At 40.2% G+C, this 27332-nt stretch overlaps 1 protein-coding gene across 1 annotated transcript in view; it reads right to left on the minus strand.

The window, feature by feature from the left end:
• ATP6V1C1 (ATPase H+ transporting V1 subunit C1) overlaps positions 1 to 26770 on the minus strand; it is a 40472-nt gene extending 13702 nt beyond the window's left edge. Inside the window, exons 1-5 of the mRNA XM_027561398.1 lie at positions 26553 to 26770; positions 11328 to 11494; positions 10079 to 10146; positions 3716 to 3801; positions 924 to 1018 (exon numbers count right to left, since the gene is read on the minus strand). Of these exons, the coding sequence (XP_027417199.1) occupies positions 924 to 1018; positions 3716 to 3801; positions 10079 to 10146; positions 11328 to 11459 (381 nt within the window). The 5' untranslated portion in view covers positions 11460 to 11494; positions 26553 to 26770. The remainder of the gene's footprint in view (positions 1 to 923; positions 1019 to 3715; positions 3802 to 10078; positions 10147 to 11327; positions 11495 to 26552) is intronic.
• Positions 26771 to 27332: the final 562 nt, after the last annotated feature.

Consider the following 27332-nt stretch of genomic DNA (forward strand, 5'->3'; position numbering starts at 1 on the left):
TGAGCCTGTTTCCTCATCTATAATAGTATCAGGAAAAAGATGACTAAATCCTTGATAAGGATTAAAAGAAAATAATGCTCAGTCATAATAAGAACACCATTTTATATTATCTGACTACTCATTTTCATTAAATTATTTGACCCTGAGTTAAAATCCTTGATAGACTATTTATTTACATTTAACCACAGAGCACAATGTACAAATAAAGTCAGTGGAAGCTAAGGAAGTCTGTCCGAATGATTTAAACTGTACTGTTCATCCAGCCAGGTCACAGATATGTTGTCAAACAGTGAATAGGTCCTTGTCTATTGCCTCATTACAGTTTCAGTTTTACATTTTTCTCTCAAGCTCAAGGACTTTGCAACAGAAAAGGAACTCTTAGTTTAGTGAGTTCATGGATGGACTTTCAACACCTGTGGACTCGCTGAAACTGTTCATAAAATCACGCAGTATGAGAACACAGGCAATTTTTCTGGGTAAGGAATCAATACTGAATGTCAGAAGGCGTCAGAGAACCCAAAAAGTTTAATCTGAATCAGTACTGTACATAAACATACTCAAGTGACCATTATCATATATCTGAATGATTTGTAAATCTCTAATCAATTCCAATTTATAATTCTATGTGATCTCAGTTATGCTTAAAATTTGTAATTTTAAAGTTACTTTTCTTAGTCAAACACTGTTGATGTAACCTTTAACTTAACCACTTAAAAAAACAAACCACACACATGGATAATGTGCATGTGAAAGTGTTATCCTCTTCCGACAACTTTCTTTTTTAAGTAAAGTTGCAGAATGTCACATATAATTAAGTTGCCTTGTCAAAACCTAAATTAGAGTACTTAATAGCTAAATACTTATAAAATAAATAGAATCACTATAAATCAATGTGTCCTACCTGTGTCATTTTTTTATCTTACCTTGGCAATTATTTCAGAAATATTTTTCAGGGACTGCTTGATTGGATATTTAGCCATGTCCCACTGAAACCTTGTTATATAAGTAACCAAGTCAACTGAAATAAGGGAAGAAATTAATTACTGAGGAGAAGCAATAGAGTTTTTTATAGTTTGTTATACAGTAATGCCAAAATGGGCATTAAGAAAATCAGTAAAGATATCATCACTTGTGAAGGTTAAATAAATGTGGGACTGTATTAGGTAACATGGATTAATCAAAATTTTTACCTGTAATCTGACTGAATTCTCTTCTCCTTACTCAAAATTTAATATATATATTAAAATGCTCCTTCTAACTTGATGACTTAATAAATGAAATATGCACATACCCATGATACATGGGAAGGTGAGAGAGACACAGAGATTGAGAAACTACTGCAAAGTGTCTCCTCAATAAGAATTTGACAAAAGTATGTTATTTCTTTGCAACTTACCCAAACAAATTGAAAATGAACTTGTCTGTTAAAACCATGTGATGACTGTTTCTAGGAGTCTGTATTTCAGTAATATTCAAAACGTGGACCTTTTCACTTTCAAATGAAAAGAATAAAAAATGCAAAGCCAAAGAGAAACTCAACAACTAATTCCCTGGAAGTCTAGTAGTCAAGATGACTTTATCCCTCAAGCCTGATGGGATCAAGGTCAGGGAAATCAAATGTCAATTATAGTTAACTGGTGAAAGTAATTCATATCAAAATATCTTCTCTCCTCAACTTCTCCCGACAGAATACCAGCAAGTCAGCAACATATCTGGTATTTTCAAAAGCAGTTTTGGATGCAATGTTCCCTAGATGGTCACCCCCCTATTCTACCAAGAAGACTGACTTCCCTACTTCATCAAGTACTTAGAGATCAGTGAAGGCACCTAAGTTAACACATCTAACTCCTGTCCTTCTGCCCCAGCCACACATTAACAGAAACAGTAAGCAGGTCAGGGTTGCTATTTTAACAGAGAGCAAAAATAAATTACTAATTATTTTAAATTGATTAAGTACTTACTGAACATCTACAATTTGCAACGGAAAGAAACGAAATTAGAGAAACACTGAATTTAAAATACAGTGACCACTGAGAGTTTAGCCAAACCTCCATACTACTGCCTTCACATGCATTTTACATGGCCAAGTAGCCAGCAGGAGCCTAGAAATCACACTAGATAATAGCCCTCCTGGCTAACAGCCCTAGATAACAAGCCTGCAATCACAGTACACGTAAGCTCAGTTCCTGGTTCGATTTCCGATACCAATCGGTGATAAGCACTCTCCCCTGCTGCCCAGGGCCTCCCCTGCTAGTGGACCCTTTAGATAAGACCCCCTGGGGCAGGAAATGGCAGCTCACTCCAGCATTCTTGCCTGGAGAATCCCATGGACAGAGGAGCCTAGCAGACTGTAGTCCATAGGGTTGCAGAGTCGGACACGACTGAGCATGCATAGGGCTCTTCAAGTTAATCAAAATTCCCCTTTTTAGTTTGAATTAACCAATCAGGACTTGGCTTGGGAATCCCAAATCACTCCACCCATGGACTCTAATAAAGGCATGTGCTCCAGGTCCTACTGTTCTTCCTGTCTGCACCCCGCCCTAACTTCCCTGCATTGCTCCCCTCCCTCCAGGACCTGTGAGTAATAAACTTCTCTATTTCTCTTTCCCCTGTGGTCATTCGTTGAACTGTGGCTCACCATCCTATGATAACCCAGGGCTCTACCTAACAAATGTTAATTTATTATAGTGACCTACCACAGTAGCACAGTAGGCTATACAGGACAGAAAGAGAGGAAAGGATTGTTTCTTATTTTAATGACATATCAGTAAAGATCCAACCAGTCAATCCTAAAGGAAATCAGTACTGAATATTCACTGAAAGGACTGATGCTGAAGCTGAAACTCCAATACTTTGACCACCTGATGCGAAGAACTGATTCACTGAAAAAGACCCTGATGCCGGGAAAGATTGAAGCCAGGAGGAGAAGGGGATGACAGAGGATGAGATGGTTGAATGGCATCACCGACTCAATGGACATGAGTTTGAGTAAACTCAAAGTCGATGATGGACAGGGAGTCCTGGCGTGCTGCAAGTCCATGGGGTCGCAAAGAGTTGGATATGACTGAGCGACTGAACTGAATTGAAAATGAAACACATGCTAAACTGATATTTCAGGAGAAAACAACAAGTGCAAGGACAAAGGACAATGATGTGGTTGAAACCATCTTTATAAAGCTATTATTACACAGAACAAACTTTATGTAATTATTAGCTTCTAGCTACAGACAGGTCAGTAGTAGACTATTCTATAAGTACTAAAGAAATGCCATATGAAATTTGAGGGGAAGAGGCATTACTCTGCAATAAGATTAATAATTTTCATTCTAAAGCTTCTGTAGTTGGATGCAATTAAATACAAAAAGCTAGAGAAAACTGCAAGTATTCACCTGGAACAATGCTGAGACACCTAACTCAGAAACACACTTTTAAGTGGAACTGACAGGTAGATCCTGGAAAGAACTAAGGTAAATCTTTATGATACTGCTTTCGGAAGGATCCATATTAAAAAAAAAAAAACTATAATATATATAATGTACGACTGTCTTATGAGAGGTTGTGTTTCAGAGGACAGAATGTAACTGGCAGTATAACCAAATTGTTAATAATCATTCTATTTTAATGGCTTTCTACGGCATTTAATACCCTTATCTATATCTTTTTTATGTCTTTCACTTTATTGAAGTCAATATCAAATCATGAAACATTAGCTTACCTCCATTGGCCAACAGGTTCTCCTGAACTTTATCTTTACTGTCCTCCAATACGTCAGCCATATATTGAGCCACTTTCTTAACCACCCTTAGGAGAAAAAAAAAAATCAGTGGTCACTTTCAGGAAAACAACCTAAATTCCATGCTACACAATGAACATGTTACATGAACACATGAATTTGACTCTGTTTCCATTACACTATCTGTATAATAATGTTAAACAATGGGTCCTAACTTCCAAAATAATGTTAAGGACAAACTGAACCAAGATTTTATTATATGTAAAACTCAACTCAGTAACTGTAGTTTTAAGGAGACCACCTGCAATACGTTTATCAAGTCTGGAAAGAAAGTAGTGGAAAGTTGGCGAGGGTAAGCTGAAAGAGTGTGCAACAGACCTCACCACCCTGCAAGAACACAGTGGGAAGCAGGAGCTTGCACTCATCAGATGCATACTTCCCCTCAGGACAAAAGGGATCCGACAGGCAACAGAACACAAGCAACAGTGCAGTCCTACATTATGTATTCATTACCTACTGACGAGCATCTACTATTTGAGATTTGTTTTGTTGTTGTTTAGTTGCTAAATCATGTCTGACTCTTTTGTGATCCCAAGAACTATAGGCCGCCAGGCTCCTCTGTCCACGGGACCTCCTGCTCAGTGCTAAAGAGGAAACAAATCATGGTGCCAAACTACTGAAGCAACTGTGTATCACCTTGTCAACCCCTTTACTTTATAAACACACCCAAGTATAAAGACAGGAAGTGATTTAGTTCCAGAAGTCACAAAACCAGTTCCTGGCAGAGCAGTGACAGAAACCTGTCACCCTGATTCTTGTGTTCTGTGTTCTTCACCCCCTCACCCCCCACCATTCCTTGTCCACCTATGGGCCATGGGTGGGATATATAAGTTCAGCTCAGTTCAGTCGCTCAGTCATGTCTGACTCTTTGCTACCCCATGAACCGCAGCACGCCAGGCCTCCCTGTCCATCACCAACTCCCAGAGTCCACCCAAACCCATGTCCATTGAGTCAGTGATGCCATCCAACCATCTCATCCTCTGTCATCCCCTTCTCCTCCTGCCCCCAATCCCTCCCAGCATCAGGGTCTTTTCCAATGAGTCAGCTCTTCCCATCAGCAACTGTGTATCCCAAGTATTGAAGTTTCAGCTTCAACATCAGTCCTTCCAATGAACACTCAGGACTGATCTCCTTTAGGATGGACTGGTTGGATCTCCTTGCAGTCCAAGGGACTCTCAAGAGTCTTCTCCAACACCACAGTTCAAAAGCATTAATTCTTCAGCAGTCAGCTTTCTTCACAGTCCAACTCTCACATCCATACATGACTACTGGAAAAACCACAGCCTTGACTAGACGGACCTTTGTTGACAAAGTAATGTCTCTGCTTTCTAATATGCTGTCTAGGTTGGTCGTAAAAATCTGTGGTGAGTGCCAACTGAGATGATCAGGTTACAGAGATGCATAAAGGAAAAAGATTTCATTTCCAGTGACTGTAATCAAAAAAGCATAATGGATCAAGAGCAGGGCAGTGAAGGACAGGAATGGTTTTTTTTGAAAGGCTGATTAGGCATGAAGAATGTATATTCTTGCCACAGGGCATCGTATGAGTCAAGATCTGGAGAGAAAGAAAAGCAATGAATGAGGAGGGGTCCAGACAGTCTGGAGTGTCATGCTGGGGAGAGAGGGAGGTTGGGCTAGGAAGGCAGGCTGGGGTCAGACTGCATGGGGATCACCTCTGATGGCAGTCAGCAGGAAGACGGGTGACACGGTCAGGACTTGGGCCAATTTCTTGTATGACTTTTGTGTTTAATGGCAGGGAGTGTAAACTGGAAGACAAATTAAGAAACTCCTGCAACATGAACCAAGAAGGGCCAGGAAAAGGCGACAGAAGGACAAAATGTGAATGACAAACCTAAGCTGAATGACCTCAATTCTAAGAAAGTGCAACAAATTCAGAAAAAAATGATGTAAACTGTAAGTCCTCAACATGCTTAAACCTGGGATCTGTACATACACTTGGCTATTATCTCCAAAATCCACCCATTCCTTCAAAGATGAACCATTATTCCCATATAACTTGAGGAGCATCTTGTAAACAGAACCATGTGCTATGAACATTCAAAAATGGGCATGATCACAACACTGCAAATCAACTATACTTTAAAAAAAAAAATGCAGGTTTACCACAGAAAATAGTTCAGAGTGTAAAATTGCCTGATATCAAATTTATCAACTTAACATTACAGAACTGAGAAATTCAAAATCTCCCTCTGCATCTCTACAAGAGTATCTATGACATATGGTCACCTTAAAAAAAAAAAAACAGTTCTAACGGTTAGACCACTGAAAAAGTACAAACTATAATTTACTCCACCACAATGTTCAGACTTAAAAAACTAACACTATAAGCTAGAATCTGTCAATTCTACCAAAGTCTAAGAACCATATGATTTTTAAAATTCCTCAGATCTTTCAGGGAGACTGATAAGGACACGAATGCATAACAGTGCAAGATAACAACAGTGCATAACAGTGCGTAAGAACTGCATCTGTGTGACACTTACTTTCCTAAAATTTGTGCGCCAATCTTATACTATATTCAAGACATCCTGCTGATGATTTAAAGAAAAATCTAGAAAGCTATCGAGGTGATGAATAAGGCTCCAAATAAGTGTTGATAATTATATTTTCAGGAGCCTCCCTTCCCAGTGTCTTTCTTTGTCATGACTTAACATTGTAATGAGGTAGGTGGGACAGCAGAAAAGACAATCACCTCAAGGTGGCAACCACAAAAAGTTTCCTCAAACTCTTTTATTAATTAAAAACTTACATTAAGAGACCAAGAGACAATTCTTACCATTGGTCAGTTTTTTGAGAGTATCATCAATAATTACTTTCACATTTGCTCTATACAGATGCAAGGAATTATTAACCCTTTAAAAGCAAATCTGTTACTCTCTGCTTTCATCCTCTTTTCCATTTTTATTGCCCAATGCCTCCTCTTACTTGAGGTTTTCATTATTTCTTGCCTAATTCGACTGTAAAACTGGTTCTTAACTGGCCTTTCACCTCAGGAATACATCTTTGCATGTATACGTGCTAAGTTACTGCAGTCGTGTCTAACTCTATGCGACTCTATTGACCACAGCCTGCAGGTTCCTCTGTCCATGGAGATTTTCCAGGTAAGAATACTGGAGTGGGTTGCCACACGCTCCTCCAGGGGATCTTTCCCACCCAGGGCTCAAACTCGCGTCTCTTAGATCTCCTGCATTCACAGGTGTGTTCTTCACCACCAGTGCTACTTGGGAAGCCTAGGACCTCTTCAGGTCTATTTATTTCCTTAGCACACGTTGTTATGTACAAAGATCTCTCTGAAACATCTCAGCCTCTATTACCAGAGCCAGTGCATTTGAGGTTCTACCAATTCAGAAAAGTCTAACAACACAGAAGGGAAGACCCTTCTGTACAGATTTAGAGAATAAGTTCCCCTCTATTCAAGCCTGTTCCTTTAAAGCGTCAATCAGATACACACTTCTTAAGATTCACCAAAATTCTTTTTTTTTTTTTTAACTAATTATACCTATTTACCTAAGCCCTAAGTATTAAAAGCTCTGTATCTCAAGACTCAAATGATTTGATTATAGACTGATTCTGTCAATTAATCAAGATACAGAAAGTTATTAAGGATCCCATACCCACCTTCAGCTAAAATACACAGAAACTGAATTTCCTAAGTAACTAAACCTGTAATCTAGAAAAATCTTTCAATGTAACTGAATTTTGAACACAAAAGCATCACTAAATAAATCTTCCAACAAATGGCAGAACATCCCATGTTCACCAACCAAAGATTTAATATGCTAGGGTGGCAACACTCCTGAAATTATTTACAGATTCTACACAATCCCCACTGAAATTCCAGCTGACTTTTTGCAGAAATTTGACACAGTGTTCCTAAAATCCAAATAGAAATGAAAGGAACCAGAATAACCAAAACAATCCTGAAAAGACTAAATAAACTTGGAGAACTCACACTTTCTGATTTTAAAACTAACTACAAAGCTACAGTCAAGAGGGCAATGTGGGACTGGCATCAGGACAGGAATATGGAACACAAAAGGGAGTTCAGAAATGTTAATAACTCTTACATTTATGTTCGACTGATTTTTGCAAGAGTGTCAGGACAATTCACTGCAGAGACAGAATAGTCTTTTCAACAAATGGCATTAGGACAACTGGATACTCAGTCAAAAGAATGAAGATGGACTTCTACCTCACACCATATACAATAAGTAACTCAAAATGAATTCAGTTCAGTTCAGTCGCTCAGTCGTGTCCGACTCTTTGTGACCCCATGAATTGCAACACGCTAGGCCTCCCTGTCCATCACCAACTCCTGGAGTTCACTCAAACTCACGTCCATGGAGCTGGCGATGCCATCCAGCCATCTCATCCTCTGTCGTCCCCTTCTCCTCCTGCCCCCAATCCCTCCCAGCATCAGAGTCTTTTCCAATGAGTCAGCTCTTCACGTGAGGTGGCCAAAGTACTGGAGTTTCAGCTTTAGCATCATTCCTTCCAAAGAACACCCAGGACTGATCTCCTTTAGAATGGACTGGTTGGATCTCCTTGCACTCCAAGGGACTCTCAAGAGTCTTCTCCAACACCACAGTTCAAAAGCATCAATTCTTCGGCACTCAGTTTTCTTCACAGACCAACTCTCACATCCATACATGATCTCTGGAAAAACCATAGCCTTGACTAGACAGACCTTTGTTGGCAAAGTAATGTCTCTGCTTTTGAATATGCTGTCTACGATGGTCGTAACTTTCCTTCCAGAGTAAGCGTCTTTTAATTTCATGGCTATAGTCACCATCTGCAGTGATTTTGGAGCCCCAAAAAATAAAGTCTGACACTGTTTCCACTGTTTCCCCATCTATTTCCCATTAAAACGACCTAAATATAACAGCTAAAACTAGAAAACTCTTAGAAGAAAATATAGACACAAAACTGTGATCTTGGATTAGGCAATGGTTTCTTAGATACAAGGACAAGAACATAAGCCACAAAAAAGATAAACTGGACAGCAAAATTAAGTATCTTGTACCTCAAAGGACACCACCTAGAAAGTGAAGAAAAACCAGAGAATGGGAAAAAATATCTGCAAGTCCTATCTGATAAGAGAGTTGCATCCAGACTATATAAAAAACTCTTACAAGTCAATAATCAAAAGAACGGTAAGTCAATTAAAAAACAGGTGAAGGATCCAAACGGACATTTCTCCAAAGAAGAAACATAAATGGCCAACAAACAAATGGAAAGATGCTTAACACATTATTAGCCATTAGGGAAATGCAAATCAAAAACACAGTGAAATACTCTTTAATATCCATTAGGATTGCTATAATCAAAAAGATGGATCTTAATGAGTGTCCATCAAGAATGTGGAGAAATCACAAGCTTCATACACTGCTGGTGAGACTGTAACAGAGTGCAGCCAACTCTGAAAAACAATCAGACAGGTCCTCAAAATGTTGAAAATACAGTTACCGTATGCCCCAGCAATTCCACTCCTTGGTACGTACCCAAAAGAAATGAAAACATATGAACATACAAATACTTACACACAAATATTCATAGCAGCATTTATTCATATTAGCCAAAATGTGGAAACAACCTTAATGTCCATCAACTGATGAATGGATTAATAAAAGTCTATCTGCACAATGTAATATTATTTGGTAATAAAAAGAAATTAAATGTTGATACATGCTACAACATGGACGTACAACATGCTACAACAACCTTGAAAACATTACACTAAGGCAAAGAAGGGCTTCCCTGGAAGCTCAGATGGTAAAGAATCTGCCTGCAATGCAGGAGACCAAGGTGTGATCCCTGGGTTCAGAAGATCCCCTGGAGAAAGGAATGGCAACCCGCTCCAGTATTCTTGTCTGGGAATTCCCATGGACAGAGGAGCCTGGCAGGCTATAGTCCATGGGGTTGCAGAAAGTCAGACACAACTGAGTGACTAACACTATAAGGCAAAGAAGCCAGTCACAAGAGACCACGTATTTTCCGATTCCATTTATACGAAATGTCCACAAAAAGCAAATCTATAGTGTCAGAACGCAGATTAGTGGGTAGTGGGGGTAGGGGATAACTGCTAATGGGAACAGGATGTTTATGATAACAGAAGGGAGATGAAAAGGCACTAAAGTTGACTGATCTCTAACTTCATTCCAATAAGCAGAGTATGTATACATATAATAATAAACCCAATCCCAGGGAGCCTGATAATAGCACTCTCATTCTGCTCTAGCCTGTTCATATAAATAAATACGTTACCCTTCTACAAATGCATCCAGTTTAGCCAGTTCATCTGACAAACCAACCAGGACATCAAGTGTGCCAACCTAGAAGGGAAATACAACATTTTATTAGATTTCTCCTTTTTTAAAAAAACAAGGTAGTACAGCATCTTGATTTGAAAGGCCTGCAGATCTTAAGTTCTCCATATTTTATTTCATAATATGCAAGTGTGGTTAAAAAATGCAAGACATTTCAAAGCTATTTATATGTACAAAATAATCCTCTAATTTATGAGGAGCACCATTTAGATGTGAAGATTCCACAAGAGCAGGCCCGTGCCTCTACTTGTCCTGCCCAGTGGGAGGGTTCATTTGAAGTTGTGGTTTACATTAGCAGCTTTTAAACACGGATCCAGGGCTGTGCATCTTTAGTTCCATTTGGGTTTTTTGGTCCTTTTTTTAAAGAAATCTTTATTATTACTAGCCATGCCACAGGGCATGCAGGAACTTATTTCCCAGACCCCGGATTGATCTGCGTCCCCTGCAGTGGAAGCATGGAGTCCTAACCACTGGACCACCAGAGAATTCTCTGTAATTTAATTGGTACACAAAACCAAGTATGTATAAACAAGCAAGTTTTAGAAGAAATGTCCATAGTCTACAGGAGTGTATCAAAGGACTTTATTTCTTAAATGAGTGCTGTGTACAACTGTCGAATATCATGATCTTTTCATCCATTACAAAAGTTCAGTCAACTGATTACTGGCAGTCTGCTTCACTTAGAGGCTGCTAGGTTACTGATGTTTAATAAACATTAAATAGATAAACTACATTAAATAACTAGATTTACCAAGAATAATTTAAAGAGATGCAATGGTAGAACAGTTACAATATCAGTGAGTATTACATGAATAACAGAAAAACATATTCACTGTGATATTTAAGAATACATATTACTAAGATTTCTCACTTCTAAAAATCTTCCCTGTGAAAGTAACACATCAAGTATTTTCGTAAGATTTCTCATTAAAATTTAAATCATAATTTAAAAAAGCACAAAAGTTTAGGGGAATATGTTACTTTGTTTTAGTAGTTTTCTTCAAAAAAATCTCAATTTCCTTGTTATCTAAAATCTGAAAATTAGAAAGAACAAGGTAAGTTGTAAATTATGCCAATCCATAGAATTTTCTCTCAAAAGAACCTGGGTATCTCATTTCGACCAAAAGGTAAGCAGAGACAGCTGTCCTTTCCCTCACAATGAACTCCTCTGCACAGCGCAGGTTTACCTTTAAGTCAGGAATGTTGAACTTTGAAGAAACTGCAAGGTTATTGTTTTTTGTAGTTGCCGCATGCAATTTCTCCCATGTTTGCTGACACGTTTTCTCCCCAGGAGCCGATATAAGCCAGAACTCAGTCATGTTGTTTACCAGATGTATCTTCCAAAATTAAGACTCTGAAAGGTAAAACAAAACTAAGTAAAAATACATTTACTACCACTTGTTTCTAAATTATTTCAGAGTGATAAGCACAGCCTGTTGCAAAACTGATTCAACAGTGGTATACAATCCTGAACAAACTCAAATTTATTTACCTGGATATAAGTCCATATAAATGGGAAACGGTGATTTATTTACATACAATACTAGGAAAAAGTGATGATAAAGACCTAATACATGAAGTACACAATTTTCTAAAAATGACCCAACATCCTAAAATGGGAGCTAGTCAAGAAGGGAGACTACCAAAAATGTCAGCCCCCAACAGTTTCAATCCCCCAAAGAAGTTGGAGAGTCACCAATTAATGGGTTTATCTTAAATTTTTAAAATAAAAAACCTAAATAGGAAGTGAAAAGCTATACATAACTCTGACCTTTGAAAAAGAACTGAATCAATGCACTTCAACAGTAGCCACCAAATAAATTTGCCACATCTGGTTTGGCAAATCCTACAAGGTCAGCCAAATTCTAATCCCTAGTCAAACTAATCTCAATCCCTAACATATACTTAATGGTCATCAACCACTTACAAATTTGCACACACAAAAAAATACTGCCAATCAGCCTTGTAAATCAGTCTTTTATTTAAAATATGCCTGGGAGGGGTGCATAACATACAACACTATTGGATCTGAGTAAGAGGCCGTGGTTCTCACTTTCCAGAGTTCCATTAAGCACACAATCCTCTTCCCCAACCTCTCTCCTCCCTTTTCCCCTCCTTCCTCTTTTCTCTCTCTCTCTCTCTATGTCTCTCTCTACACACACACACACACACACACACACACACACACACAGAAAAACAAAGCCCAAAGTCAAACTTGGGAATATAAGTAGGTAAGCACGAAAACACAAACTATAAAAGAACTCAATATAACAGTATCATTATTTCTACTTTAATATGCTTTCAGTATAACCAACATAAACTTTTTACTACCACAACTTGTTTTGAAACCTTTCCTGAAATTTGGAGTCTTAGAAGATTAACTGTCTTACAGAGTTGTCCTGATAATAAATCAAATAATGAATGTGAAAGAACTCTGCAAATTTACATTTCCTTTAAAATGTAAAGCATGAGAGTTAATTACAATGGACTTTCCTAATTATAGAAGCCCACTGTAATTAACCCTACCTAGTCAGTACACAATTGAAGGTGATCATAGATGTCATTCTACATACTTGTTTTTTCCTAACTTCCATTTCAAGAGCATCTACCATATTCTAAATGTCTTATACATTGTCATCTCAATTAATCTTCCTAACACCTCTATAAGATACATATGATCCTTTCCATTTACAGATTAAAAAACATTCTCAGAGCGATCAGACTGATAAAAATACAGATGCCGGTACTAAATCAATCTTTCAAGAATCCTACTCTAAGATGATTTTTCCAACATTACTGGGGAAAAAAAAAAAAAGCTGCACTAAGAACTACTCTCTCTCAAATGGCCAACAAACTAAACAGAGCTTTTGTAGTGACGGCAGGCCCAGACAAAGCACTCAGCCTGGCCAGAAAAGCAGTCTTTGATGACATTTTTAAACCTCCTCTCCTTGAAAAATGGCAGGTGATGGGATCATCAGTCCTGCTTATGACACTGTTAAATTATCTAAACTGCAGTTTCTTCAAAGATTGTCAACAATAGGAGCTATTACAGTAGATGTCACTATCATACCACTCAGAGTTCTAGAAAATCTTTTTCAGCCAACAGGTTTTCAAACGATTTCAAGAAATAAGAAAGAGGACCACATTTTCTCATTTATAAATAAACATCTGCCCGACTTACTGAGTTTTCACTAGAGTTGAATGAAATGTCATGTTATTTCTAAATAGAACTAGAGTCCCCTCTGGCCTTCAAAGGCTACTCTCAGTATCCCAAGTAGGAAATATCTTGTTTACTTACTATCTTATCAATGCCACTGTAATGCAGTTATCACACTATCCTGCTTCATTTTTTTCATAACATTTTTTCCTCTCCACCTGACTGGGAAATCCTGAAGGACCAAAATCATGTCTTCTTTTCTAATGCCCTGAAAGCCCAGCATATACAATTCCTGTCAACATCAGGGACTTTATAAATGCTTGTTTTATGATAAAATGAAATATACCAATGACTCCAATCAAAAAATCTGATTGGAGGAAAAAAAATAAAAGCCAAGAAAAATATTTAAATGTTTTTAAACTTTTTTTTAACTTAGAGTCTTTCAGAAAACAACCTTAGAGTAACATAGACATTAAAAATTGATAAAGCTGCAAGTAACTAAGCCTTTGTCTTTCGTTATTTTAAGTTGTGAATACAGAAATATAAAAAAGAGAGACTGAGAAAGAACCTCTAGGTACTTTAGGCAAAGCAATGGCCTCATTTCTTCTGTCCTCTGGTCAAAGCGAACTAACTATACAAGAGGAACCTGATGGGAAAGACAAGCTACTGAAGTATCTAAGGATAAATATAAGAACTGCTCATGAGAAAAGTATCAGGAAGTCTTCCGCAAAATCCCTGTTTTTAAACAAATTCTTTATTTTTTAAACAATGCCCACTGTTATCTGGTCACTTAGACAAGTCACATAAAAATTTTTCTCTTTGAAATTTAAGTACAATTTAAGCTCAGTTCCAATAAACTAATCTCTGCAGATGAACATGTGTGTGTGTCTGTGTGTGTGTGCGAGGGGGAAGGGATGGTAAAAAAATGAAATTCATGTTACAAAACACATTTCTCTTTCTCTCTGAGCTGCACAGAAACAGAGTCAAACCTGTCCAAAAAGTCTGGACACTTCTACCTCTGTTGACTGCTTCAACTCACTGGTTTTTATGCCTAATTATTTCCCTTTGTTTCATCTTGTATATGGAAGTCAGGCATTAACATAGGCAAATCACGTTAAACAAAAGAGAAAATGATTTAAAAGGCATTCCTCAAAACTCAGATCAAGGTTGAAGTCCCTCTGTTACGTGTGTGTATTTGGCTGCTCTCTGGGTGGTCTTTTTTATACTCAAGGTGATTCCAGTTTAGATGCTGAACATTCCCGAACTGTTAGCTCCAGCCTAGGCTCCTCTGTGCATCCAGAGCTGTACCCAACAAGTCTCGACTACAAGACTTTTTCACCTGAATATCTCAAAAAACAAAACCAAAAACACATTTCTAGTCAGACTCCTAATCCCTTCCCCCAAACCTGGTCCTACTTCCGTGTTCCCTTAGCACACCTAGTCCCTGCAACACTGGACAACCGTAATTGTCAAATGTCATCAAGATAGCAGCCAATACTTCTTGCGCACTTCCTACCTACCAGCCCCAGTTAAAACAGTTTATATGGATTAGCTCATTTAGCATACTGGATGGACAGTACTTATAAAAGAAGAAACCAAGGCACAAAAAATGCCTCATAAATTATGATATATATTATAGTGCATTATCATGTCACATATCACACGAGTGTCATGTATCACGTGCTTATATGCTAAGCATGAATGTGTTATATGCTCTCATAGCACCTTTTCAGTATTTCCTTGAGAGACATTTTTATTGATATCTTTCTGCCAAATAAACTGCACATTAGAGGAGGTGGAAAGCATGATAGTTTTTGCTACAAGTGTATTCTTAGTACCTGGCACAGAAGCTGGTATGCAAAACCTCAAAAACTACGTGTTGAATATTTCTGAATGAATACCTAACAGTGAAGATGAAACAAGAGAATCAAGTACCTTGCTTATTAATTGGTTAGGTCCCCTTTACTTCCTTTACATTAAAAGAAAAATCAATTTCACTGAAGTATCATTTATATACAGTAAAATGTACCCACAAGAGCACAGCTGGATGAGTTTTTGACACATACACACACACCTGTGTAACCACCACCAAAACCAAGGTTAAGAACATTTCTGTCTTCCCAAACCCTTCCCTCACAGACAGGGTCAGTCAGTCCCAGCCCCACTGCAGACCTTGGGCAGATGCTAATCTGTTTTTTGCCGCACTCTAGGCTCATTGGGCCTGACCTAGAATTCCTGTGTAAATGAAGCCCACACTGCATTCTCTTTTGTATCTGGCTTCCTTTGCTTAGCACGGCTTTGATCGCCCATATCCTGTGTGCGATTCATTCCGGTTTACTTCTTAGTGTTCCATTACATGAATGTACTATGGTTTGGGGCCACTAACAACAAAGAACATTCCTTTTCAAAGCCTTTGTGAAAATACATATACATTTATCTTGGATAAACATCTAGAATTTCTGAGTCAAATGACTAACCTATATTTAACCTTATAAGAAGTCATCAAACTTTCCCAAAGTAGATGAAGTACTTTGCATTCCATTAGCAAGATACACAGTCCCAGTTGTCTCGCAGGTCCACTAACACTTAGTGCTATCAGCCTCCTTTGAGCTATTCCAGTGGGCTGTAGCTCTCACTTCCACGATGGCTACAGTTCGGGATCTTTTCACCTCATCAGCCAGCTGTATATCTTCTTTGTGAAGTTTCTATTCAAATACTGTGTCCATTTTTTTTTAATTGCATTGACCTTACCGAGTTAGTTTTTTGTATGATCTTGGTGCAATTTCTTTGAGATGTGTGTGTGTATAAAACATGTATTCTGTGCCTTGCCTTTCCTTAATGGTGCTCTTGAGCAGAAGTTTTCAATTCTGATGTCCAGTTTATCAACTTTTTCTATGATTCGTTTACCCCAGGGTCACAAGGATTTATCCTGCTTGTAGTTCAGAGAAATTCTTGAACCTGTGTTTAGAGTTTTCAACAATTCAGGACAAAATTCATTTTCTTCAAAATTGGTTCTTCTTTCCCTTTCCTGAGACAGATATGGCATGTGTATTAAACCACCTGACACTGTCCCACAAGTCACTGAGCTTCCATTCTTTTTTTTTTTTTCAACTGTTTCTCTCTCTACACTTCAGTTTAGAAACTTTCTTGCTATATCTTCTTGTTGGTTAACTTTTTCTTTACAGTTATCTGCTATTTATCTCAAGAAGTGAATTTTTCATATTTTTCAGCCTTGTAAGTTCTGTCTTTTAAAACTTCTTTCTTCATTATTTTCATGTTTTCTATTAAATCCCTGAGCATATCTGTAATTCACAACATTAAACTGTTGATCACTTGATTTTGTGTTAAGAATGTTGTGTTTTAATATATGTAAACATATAGCAGGTTCACTGCTATACAGCAGAAGCTAACACAACTGTAAAGCAACTCTACTCCAATAAAACCTATTTTTAAAAAATTTAAAAGAATGTTATGCTTTAAAACAGTATGAAAAGGCAAAATGATAGGATACTGAAAGAGGAACTCCCCAGGTCAGTAGGTGCCCAATATTCTACTGGAGATCAGTGGAGAAATAACTCCAGAAAGAATGAAGGGAGGGAACCAAAGCAAAAACAGTACCCAGCTGTGGATGTGACTGGTGATAGAAGCAAGGTCCGATGCTGTAAAGAGCAATATTGCATAGGAACCTGGTCCATGAATCAAGGCAAATTGGAAGTGGTCAAACAAAGATGGCAAGACTGAATGTCGACATTCTAGGAATCAGCGAACTGAAATGGACTGGAATGGGTGAATTTAACTCAGATGACCATTATATCTACTACTGCGGGCAGGAATCCCTCAGAAGAAATGGAGTGGCCATCATGGTCAACAAAAGAGTCCGAAATGCAGTACTTGGATGCAATCTCAAAAACGACAGAATGATCTCTGTTCGTTTCCAAGGCAAACCATTCAGTATCACAGTAATCCAAGTCTATGCCCCAAGCAGTAACGCTGAAGAAGCTGAAATTGAATGGTTCTATGAAGACCTACAAGACCTTTTAGAATTAACACCCAAAAAAGATGTCCTTTTCATTATAGGGGACTGGAATGCAAAAGTAGGAAGTCAAGAAACACCTGGAGTAACAGGCAAATTTGGCCTTGGAATACGGAATGAAGCAGGGCAAAGACTAATAGAGTTTTGCCAAGAAAATGCACTGGTCATAACAAACACCCTCTTCCAACAACACAAGAGAAGACTCTACACATGGACATCACCAGATGGTCAACACCAAAATCAGACTGATTATATTCTTTGCAGCCAAAGATGGAGAAGCTCTATACAATCAGCAAAAACAAGACCAGGAGCTGACTGTGGCTCAGACCATGAACTCCTTATTGCCAAATTCAGACTGAAATTGAAGAAAGTAGGGAAAACCACTAGACCATTCAGGTATGACCTAAATCAGATCCCTTATGATTATACAGTGGAAGTGAGAAATAGATTGAAGGGCCTAGATCTGATAGATAGGGTGCCTGATGAATTATGGAATAAGGTTGGTGACATTGTACAGGAGACAGGGATCAAGACCATTCCCATGGAAAAGAAATGTAAAAAAGCAAAATGGCTGTCTGGGGAGGCCTTACAAATAGCTGTGAAAAGAAGAGAAGTGAAAAGCAAAAGAGAAAAGGAAAGATATAAACATCTGAATGCAGAGTTCCAAAGAATATCAAGAAAAGATAAAGCCTTCTTCAGCAATCAATGCAAAGAAATAGAGGAAAAACACAGAATGGGAAAGACTAGGGATCTCTTCAAGAAAATCAGAGATACCAAAGGAACATTTCATGCAAAGATGGGCTCGATAAAGGACAGAAATGGTATGGACCTTACAGAAGCAGAAGATATTAAGAAGAGGTGGCAAGAACACACAGAACTGTACAAAAAAGATCTTCACGACCCAGATGATCACGATGATGTGATCCCTGACCTAGAGCCAGACATCCTGGAATGTGAAGTCAAGTGGGCCTTAGAAAGCATCACTACGAACAAAGCTAGTGGAGGTGATGGAATTCCAGGGGAGCTATTTCAAATCCTGAAAGATGATGCTGTGAAAGTGCTGCACTCAATATGCCAGCAAATTTGGAAAACTCAGCAGTGGCCACAGGACTGGAAAAGGTCAGTTTTCATTCCAATTCCAAAGAAAGGCAATGCCAAAGAATGCTCAGACTACCGCACAATTGCACTCATCTCACACGCTGGTAAAGTAATGCTCAAAATTCTCCAAGCCAGGCTTCAGCAATATGTGAACCGTGAACTTCCTGATGTTCAAGCTGGTTTTAGAAAGGGCAGAGGAACCAGAGATCAAATTGCCAACATCTGCTGGATCATGGAAAAAGCAAGAGAGTTCCAGAAAAACATCTATTTCTGCTTTATTGACTATGCCAAAGCCTTTGACTGTGTGGATCACAATAAACTGTGGGAAATTCTGAAAGAGATGGGAATACCAGACCACCTGACCTGCCTCTTGAGAAATTTGTACGCAGGTCAGGAAGCAACAGTTAGAACTGGACATGGAACAACAGACTGGTTCCAAATAGGAAAAGGAGTTCGTCAAGGCTGTATATTGTCACCCTGTTTATTTAACTTATACCCAGAGTACATCATGAGAAACGCTGGACTGGAAGAAACACAAGCTGGAATCAAGACTACCAGGAGAAATATCAATCACCTCAGATATGCAGATGACACCACCCTTATGGCAGAAAGTGAAGAGGAACTCAAAAGCCTCTTGACGAAAGTGAAAGCGGAGAGTGAAAAAGTTGGCTTAAAACCCAACATTCAGAAAACGAAGATCATGGCATCCGGTCCCATCACTTCATGGGAAATAGATAGGGAAACAGTGGAAACAGTGTCAGACTTTATTTTTCTGGGCTCCAAAATCACTGCAGATGGTGACTGCAGCCATGAAATTAAAAGACGCTTACTCCTTGGAAGGAAAGTTATGACCAACCTAGATAGCATATTCAAAGGTAGAGACATTACTTTGCCAACAAAGGTTCATCTAGTCAAGGCTATGGTTTTTCCTGTGGTCATGTATGGATGTGAGAGTTGCTGAGCGCCAAAGAATTGATGCTTTTGAACTGTGGTATTGGAGAAGACTCTTGAGAGTCCCTTGGACTGCAAGGAGATCCAACCAGTCCATTCTGAAGGAGATCAGCCCTGGGATTTCTTTGGAAAGAATGATGCTAAAGCTTAAAGTCCAGTGCTTTGGCCACCTCATGCGAAGAGCTGACTCATTGGAAAAGACTCTGATGCTGGGAGGGACTGGGGGCAGGAGGAGAAGGGAACGACAGAGTATGAGATAGCTGGATGGCATCACTGACTCGATGGACATGAGTCTGAGTGAACTCTGGGAGTTGGTGATGGACAGCGAGGTGGGGTCGCAAAGAGTCGGACACGACTGAGCAACTGATCTGATCTGATCTGATGCTTTAAAAAAGCTTTTTTTTTTTTTTTTAAAGGCGGGATCCCCAGGTGGTCCAGTGGTTGGGACTCTGCTCTCACTGCTGAGGGCCCAGGTTCAATCCCTAATCAGGGAACTAAGATCTGCAAGACACTTGGTGCGACTGAAAAAATAAATATTAATAAAAATATGTTGTGCTTTGTTCTGACAGTCTTAAGTTACTTAAGCTTTAGCATGTTTCATTCAAGGCTGGCAATGGGCTGGCCAAAAAATTCTTTTGGGTTTTCTTGTAAAATCTTAAGGAAAAACCCAAAAGAAAATTTTGGCCAGCCCAATACTTTGTTAGGTTAGGTCTAAATCTTTACTCTGGGGCTAACTTAGCCCTACCAGTTAAGATCTGATTTTCCTGGGATTCCTCCGGATGCCCCAGGGATTCATAAGGTATTCATAAGCCCTTCAGCACCATGAGCTCTGCCAACTGTCTAGTTTAAAGCTCTCTAGTCATTCTTTTGCTGGAATGTACCTGTGCCTGAAGCATGAGATCAAGGTCTTTTTATCTCACTGGGAACTGCAGCCATAAAGAATCCAAACGCCAGTTTCCAAAGGAAACGCAATGTAACCACCAGGGCACTGCACTGAGAATATGAAGACGTGGAATCTAATCCCAGTTCTGCATGTCGTCGTCTGCATAAATGTCTTCATTTGCAAAATGAGAGGATTGGATTCCCACATCCAGGATCCTTTTTTGCTTCTATATTCCATCAATCTATACTGGGTAGGACCCAGGACCCTTTTATTTTCTTGTTAAATCCTTCAAGTGAATCAGATGATGAGTCAGGTTTTAGAACCACTGTAGTAGAACAAGCATTTCCATGATTATTTAGTGAATTATACAGTAAATGTTACATGAAATGGCAACCGTTCCTTAATAAGATGGCTACATGTCACATCATCACAAACAAGAATCACACAGTACTGTCAGGTCCATAATGCAGGAATGATTTTTGTTCTATGGAATGTAGAAACTTTAAATGTATCAACCCACTTTTCGCATGCTTTCAATGGCGGCTTATGAACTTAAAAAATAAGTGAAAAGCAAAATGACATATGAAATCAAGTACAGAACAAAACAAAATCTGGGTAAACTATTGCTTTGCTCAAGAAACACACAATTTTATTTCATTTGTGAAGGACAGAATACAGAGGATTTTTAAATGCCATATATATAAATAGGTGGGTTTGTGACCACAGTGTAGAGTCCTGATTCACTCCCAAAACTTCTTGAAAATTTTTTCCAGGGCTAAAAAGACTACTCTAGGGACTTCCCCTGGAGGTCCAGTGGTTAAGACTCCACCTTCCAATGCAGGGACAGGGGTTCGATCTCTTGGGAGCTAGGGTGCCACAAATTTTTTTTTTTTTAATTTAAAAAAAAATTGCTTTAGGTAATGGGAGGCTGTGCGTGTTAAGTTGCTTCAGTTGTGTCCAACTTTTTGTGACGCTGTGGACTGTGGCCCACCAGGCTCCTCTGTCCATGGATTCTCCAGGCATGAATACTAGAGTGGGTTGCCATACACTCCTCCAAGGAGGAGCAGAAAGAAAACAAGGCACATGATGAGATTAAAAAAATCGAGCAGAATACACTGGAGGCACAAGAGAAACACTAGTCACATTTCTTAAACACTTCTGTCTGACTGCAATAAGTATGCTTTTTTTTTTTTTTAAACAGGAACAAGTCTTTTTCAAAATGGAGGGAAGGAAAGAAGAAAGGAAATCCTGGTTCAAAGCTCAGAACCTGTTTATTTCATTACTGTATCACCCACTTCTAAGAATTTAAAGGCAGTGGATTATTTTCCAATCACAAGTGATTAGGATGCGAAATAAAAAGAGTAAAGCAGGGACTTGCCTGACAGTCCAGTGGTTACGCCTGTGCTTCCAGTGCAGGGGTCATGGATTCAAGAGCGCTAAAATCCCACAGAATCCCCAAAATCCCCTACTCCAAAAGAAGAGTAAATAACAACTATCATGATAATACAAGAGGTGAAGATAATAAACTCAAACAGCTACTAGCACTTCTTCTGTGGATGAAAGTAAGAGCCTGACCAAAGACAGGGGCAACCACAGAAAATAGGGCATCCCAGTAAGTGCTCCAATATTTAACTGCTTTCAAGAAACCAACACCTCAGTCTCTGAAATGCAACCACCTTTCACAGTAAATTTAAATTTCACAGTGAAGACTGATGGGGGTCTACATGCAAAAAAAAAACATTCTTTTACAGTCCTTGAAAATACCAAGCTGTTCACTAAAGTGGCTTATTTCAACCTGCACAAGGAGGAATACCTCAGATATCACGAAGTATCACACAGCCTTCCAACTGTGACACATCAGCGTCGAACAGAACTGATCACAGTGTAAAACAGCCCCAATCCATCCTTCTTAAAAGGCTGCTAATCCTTCCCCGGAAATTTTAATACCACACAAATAAAAGGTAAGAATAATTACCTGAATGGTAACTTCTGCATGAATGAATAATTCTGAATGCTAAATTCTATCCTTCAACAAGGAAATATCTTAACTGGGATTGTTGGAGGGGCTTACTCACAATAAAATTTGTTTAAATAAAAGCTTCCAATAACAACAAGGAATTCTACCTCTCCAGGGAGACTTTGGTGATTTATATGTAAGTTTGAAATTGTTAGGATACACAGCTTCTTTAAATCAATCTTAACTTTTGTGTTCTCTTGTCTTCAACTGAAACAGCACTTATAGATGGCCTATAATCACATTAAGGATTACCTGAACTTCATGCCATAAATATACTGAAATGTGAAAGACTTTTAGTAGATGTATTTTATAAACAGCCATCTTTTTTACATCTTTGTATCTGGCTAGAAGTACATTTGGAAAAGCCAAGCCTTACTTAGGCATGTTAATGCTAAGCTGCTTCAGTCGAGTCCAACTCTGTGCGACCCCATAGACAGCAGCCCACGAGACTCCCTGGTCCCTGGGATTCTCAAGGCAAGAACACTGGAGTGGGTTGCCATTTCCTTCTCCAATGCATGAAAGTGAAAAGTGAAAGTGAAATCGCTCAGTCATGTTCAACTCTTAGCGACCCTGTGGACTGCAGCCTACCAGGCTCCTCTGTCCATGGGATTTTCCAGGCAAGAGTACTGGAGTGGGGTGCCATTACCTTCTCCTACTTAGGCATAGATGCCATCATAAAAACAGAAACAGGCCAGAAAGATAATAACACATAACACAATGTTTAAAAAAAAATCTCTTGCAATTTCTGCTAAAGCAAGTTGAATCCACAGACAGGCAAGGAGATCACTGTACCATTACTGAAAGGAATCACCAGAACCTTCGGAGCGCCCAGACACTTCCTCTCTGCCACAGGCAACTCAACACTGACCCAGGGAGCAAACAATTCCTTCCATGCCAGGAAACTCCCTGACTCTACACTCATTGTCTCCCAAAATGTTACTTCCCTTCTCTTTCAGGTTGGTATCTGATAATAGTGACTGAATCACAACACCACGTTTCTCACCAGAAGGTGTTAATATCTCTAAGACGATGTATTCTAGCCTGAAATTCAACAAGCCAAAGACTTGAAACAAGTTTCATCACTCAAGTAAGCTTGAGATCCTGTTTCCTGGTAATGACAACCACTTATTAAATATGTGCTATGTTAGATCAGTACTCAATATGCTAAGCAATTTTATACTTGATTCCTTCAAGGAAGATGGTATCACCACCCCTATTTGCAGATGAGAGGGCAGTTAATGAAGTCTTGCCCAAGGTCACAGAGTTAGTGACTACATACATTTTACATGCAAGTTTACTAAAACACTACTCTTAACCTCTATGCCCCCAACATATAGTAGAGGGCCTGTCACTAAGAAGCACTCAGGTATATGTTCAACAGATAAAGGATGCCATCGCAAAGGGTGCTGCACAACCAAATGGTACCTCTCTCCTTCAGGAGTTTCGAAATGTCTGGGATCATTTTAGGTTGTCCCAATGTGGGGGTCACTACCATCATTTAGCGGCTGGTGGCCAAACAAGAGGCAGTTCTGTCCACAATGCCAACAGCACCCATGAAGAAACACTAAACTATAGGCTAGCCCATTAACAACAACAACAAAAAACTGTCATGGTTAAGTCAATCCACCTATTAACCACCTTTATTTACAAATAACTTCCTATTCATGGATAGTTTGCATAAAGTATCTTAAAAGATACATCATCCTCTTTCTATAAAATACCATTTTTACATTTGTCTAGCATCTTATTTTCAAATACAGAGCTAAGGTTGTATCTTCTGGTCTATGATGGAACCAAAGCACCTCTCCTCCACCGCCCTAAGGACTCCTCTTGGAACTCAATAAATATACAGCAGATTTGCTACACCTGTGGAACAGAAATTTGCTTCATTATCAAGATCAGAGTTTGAATTTTCTAGTTCCAAGGATCACTCATGTCGAAAGGAAAATTTAGATTGCCTGGTGAAGAGAATTTAGATTGCCTGGTTTCACCGCTTGAGCTGTCTTTCCAAGAGCACCATGCTAATGGTTTACTGTGTCTTTAAAATATCAGTGAAATGTGAGCTGAACATGAATTAGATTGTAAATGAAAAGGTATAAAGTTGCACAGCCAAAGAGTGAAAAAGGTTTACTCTGGCAGACAGATCAGAATAGGTACAAGAACAAAATTCAACTAAGAGGTATGTATTTCCATGGGGTCACAAACAGTCAGACACGACTGAAGGACTGAGTACACACACACACATTTGGTGCAAACTGTAGTTACCCCTAAGCAGACTCAAGCTCAAAAGGAAGACTGATCACTTAGGGACTGTGGACCAGAAGAAGACCCTTTGGCAAAGGTTTATTTTGGCATTCCAGCTTTGCTCTTTGGCCAATGCAATTATTTCCAAAGTTGTGGAAATAATCAGGGAATCAAGACTTTTGAGGCCCAAATGTTTCTTTTTAGGTAGAGAGAACTAACGTAAATAAGGCTCCGAAGACTGACATCAAAAAATAAAAGTGATCATTTACTGCCCAGTTCTATACACGAACCATCTAGCTCGCGGCATTTAGTCAGATCCCGAGTACTGTTTCTTTAGATTTTACCTAGTCCCTGAAAGATACACCAAAAGAGAAAAAGATCCGGGAGTTCTGAGACATAAACCCGAGGTTCCCTCTTTCGGCACCATTTGAGACGTGCTGGTTGCCAGAGAACCGTGATTGACAAGCTGAGCACCTTTTGCCCACCCTGCTGCTTATTATCTCCTCCACCTGAACTGTGAACTGAACAGCTTCACCCAAACTAACTAAAAAACGGTTTTTAAAGCACTGACCACCGCTGCAGAATCCCTTTGAAGCTGTCCTACTCAAGTTTCACCGAAAGTGCTGAATCAAAGGTAAGAATGCACTAGGAGAAACTCACCCTTCTCTCTAGAGAGATTGTGGTTAAGTACTGGGCAGGTAATTGGCAGTCAGAAGACAGTAGAAGTTATGCTAGACTTAAAACACATCATTTGATCTGTTTCTAGGTCCAAGAGTCTATCTAGATAGGTCCCGGTCTATACGATGAATGGCACTTTCATCTACTTCCTCTCAAAGACCTGTGAGAACAAAATAAACAAGAAAGGGGCTTCCGGGGCGGCCCAGTGGTGAAGGATCTGCCTCGCAACGCAGGGGACATGGGTTCGATCCCCGGCCAGGAAGATCCCACATGCCTCAGGACAACTAAACCACAACTACTGAGCCAGCCCGCTAGAGTCTGTGCTTCACAAAAAAGCACACAACTCGAGAAACCTGCACACCACAGCTAGAGAGTATCCCCCCGCGGCAACTAGAGAAAGCCGGCTCACAGCAAGGAAGACCCAGCGCAATAAAAAACAATAATTAAAAAAAAAAAAAAAAAAAAACGTAATTCCTGTGACTGTTGTTCAATAAAAGGTATTCGGGAGTAGTTGACAGTACCAAAGGATAAGTTCAGAAGGCCAAAACAGTTCACAACTCCTTCACAAAGGAGTCTCCCCAACCCCCAAATGATCCAACATCTGTGTACTTCAGGGCTGTTTGGGGGGCGGGGGGGGGGGGCGGGGGGGGGGCGGGTATTTACAATAACCCTCAGTGAGGGATGCAAACACAATCTAATCTTTTCTCCCCTTTGCTCCTGCGTTTCTCAGGTGATTCAATTTGCCGGTGTGACTCTCTCCTCCAGTTCCTTTTCAGAGTTTCTTGCCTACTCTTCCCCCATTCTAATTAAACAACAACAACAACAAAAAAAAAAACACTGAGTTCTCTGGAATCCCGTTTTTTCCCCTGTCACAGGGACCCTGCGTCCTCGGTGAGGGTCTCCTAGACCCTCTAAACTGCCATCACCTTACTCGCAAGCACGTACGCCCAGGGGAGGTTGTCCCGCTCGCTGTGACCTCACACACACCACCCCGTATCCTCATCTGGGCCACTCTGTTACCTTTCGTCCCCCGGAGCTAGGATTCGCTGTGACCCTTACCCCAACCCAAGGAGAAACGCCTCAGACCCGCAGTGTTTATGTCTGCCTCTGCCACAGAACAGCCCCTAGGGCCCTTTCTCTTTTCCCCTCCTTCCATTCCCCTTAGAGACAGAACCCAGGCCCACGGCGGCGACAAACTCGCGCCGAGAAACTGGACACGGCCGCCCAGCCGGCGGCTCCAACGCCACAGCCTCGGCCCCCGCGCGCACCCCCATCCTTCCCAAGCCGCGACCACAGCGCGAGCTTCGGCCCGGCCGGGGTTTCCGAGGGGAGGTAGCCATCGCTCACTGACCCAGGGAAGTGTCAAACGAGGACGTGCCGGCAGTAACAGGCAGAGAAGCGGACAGCCTGGCAGGCGTTAACGGCTCAGCGCTCCATCCCCTCCCCGACCTAAGCTCCGGCCTCACGGCTTCCTCGACCACGGCGCCTACGGAGCAAGTCACGTGCCAGCCGGGACGGTCAGCTGACCGCGGCGCGCTCCGCCCCGCCTACGTGCGCCGCTCCGCCTACGCGCGCGCCACTGCGCAGCCGCCGCGGCCGAGCCCACGGAAGAGGGGCGGGGCTGGGAGGCTCCCCGGGGAGCGGGGGAGAGCCAGAAGTCTGAGCGGGCAGAGCTCTTCCGGGGAGGGTGGGGTTTCTGCGTCTGGAGTTCCGCCCGCCACCTGTGAATTTCATCGCTGCCATCCTTAAGGTTACCCCACTTATTTTCATGTTTCTGCGGCTTGGAATTTGCCTTCAGACTTCTCCACTCAGGATTTTCTTCGGACAGCCCGGTTTTCTGAGTAATATCCTTAAGAGTTCCCTTCAGCCTCTGATTCACCTTTTCCTTCCAGTCCACTTCGAGTTAATTCCATAAATGTCCTTGGAGCATTTACTATACGCTCGTCATTGTGCTCATTATCTTAGGATTGTCTACCGACGTGAATCACTCCTTGCAGGAGAAAGCTTGTAATCTTGTTCGGGCGTCTATGAGGCCTGTGATAAACATCGGATAGTTGGAACCACAGTAGATAAAAATGAAAACCAAACAAGGTTACAGGGCAGAGGCACGGACAGGAGAAATCATGTCCTC

The sequence above is a fragment of the Bos indicus x Bos taurus genome, chromosome 14 (assembly GCF_003369695.1).
Source record: "Bos indicus x Bos taurus breed Angus x Brahman F1 hybrid chromosome 14, Bos_hybrid_MaternalHap_v2.0, whole genome shotgun sequence".
Classification (NCBI taxonomy): domain Eukaryota; kingdom Metazoa; phylum Chordata; class Mammalia; order Artiodactyla; family Bovidae; genus Bos; species Bos indicus x Bos taurus.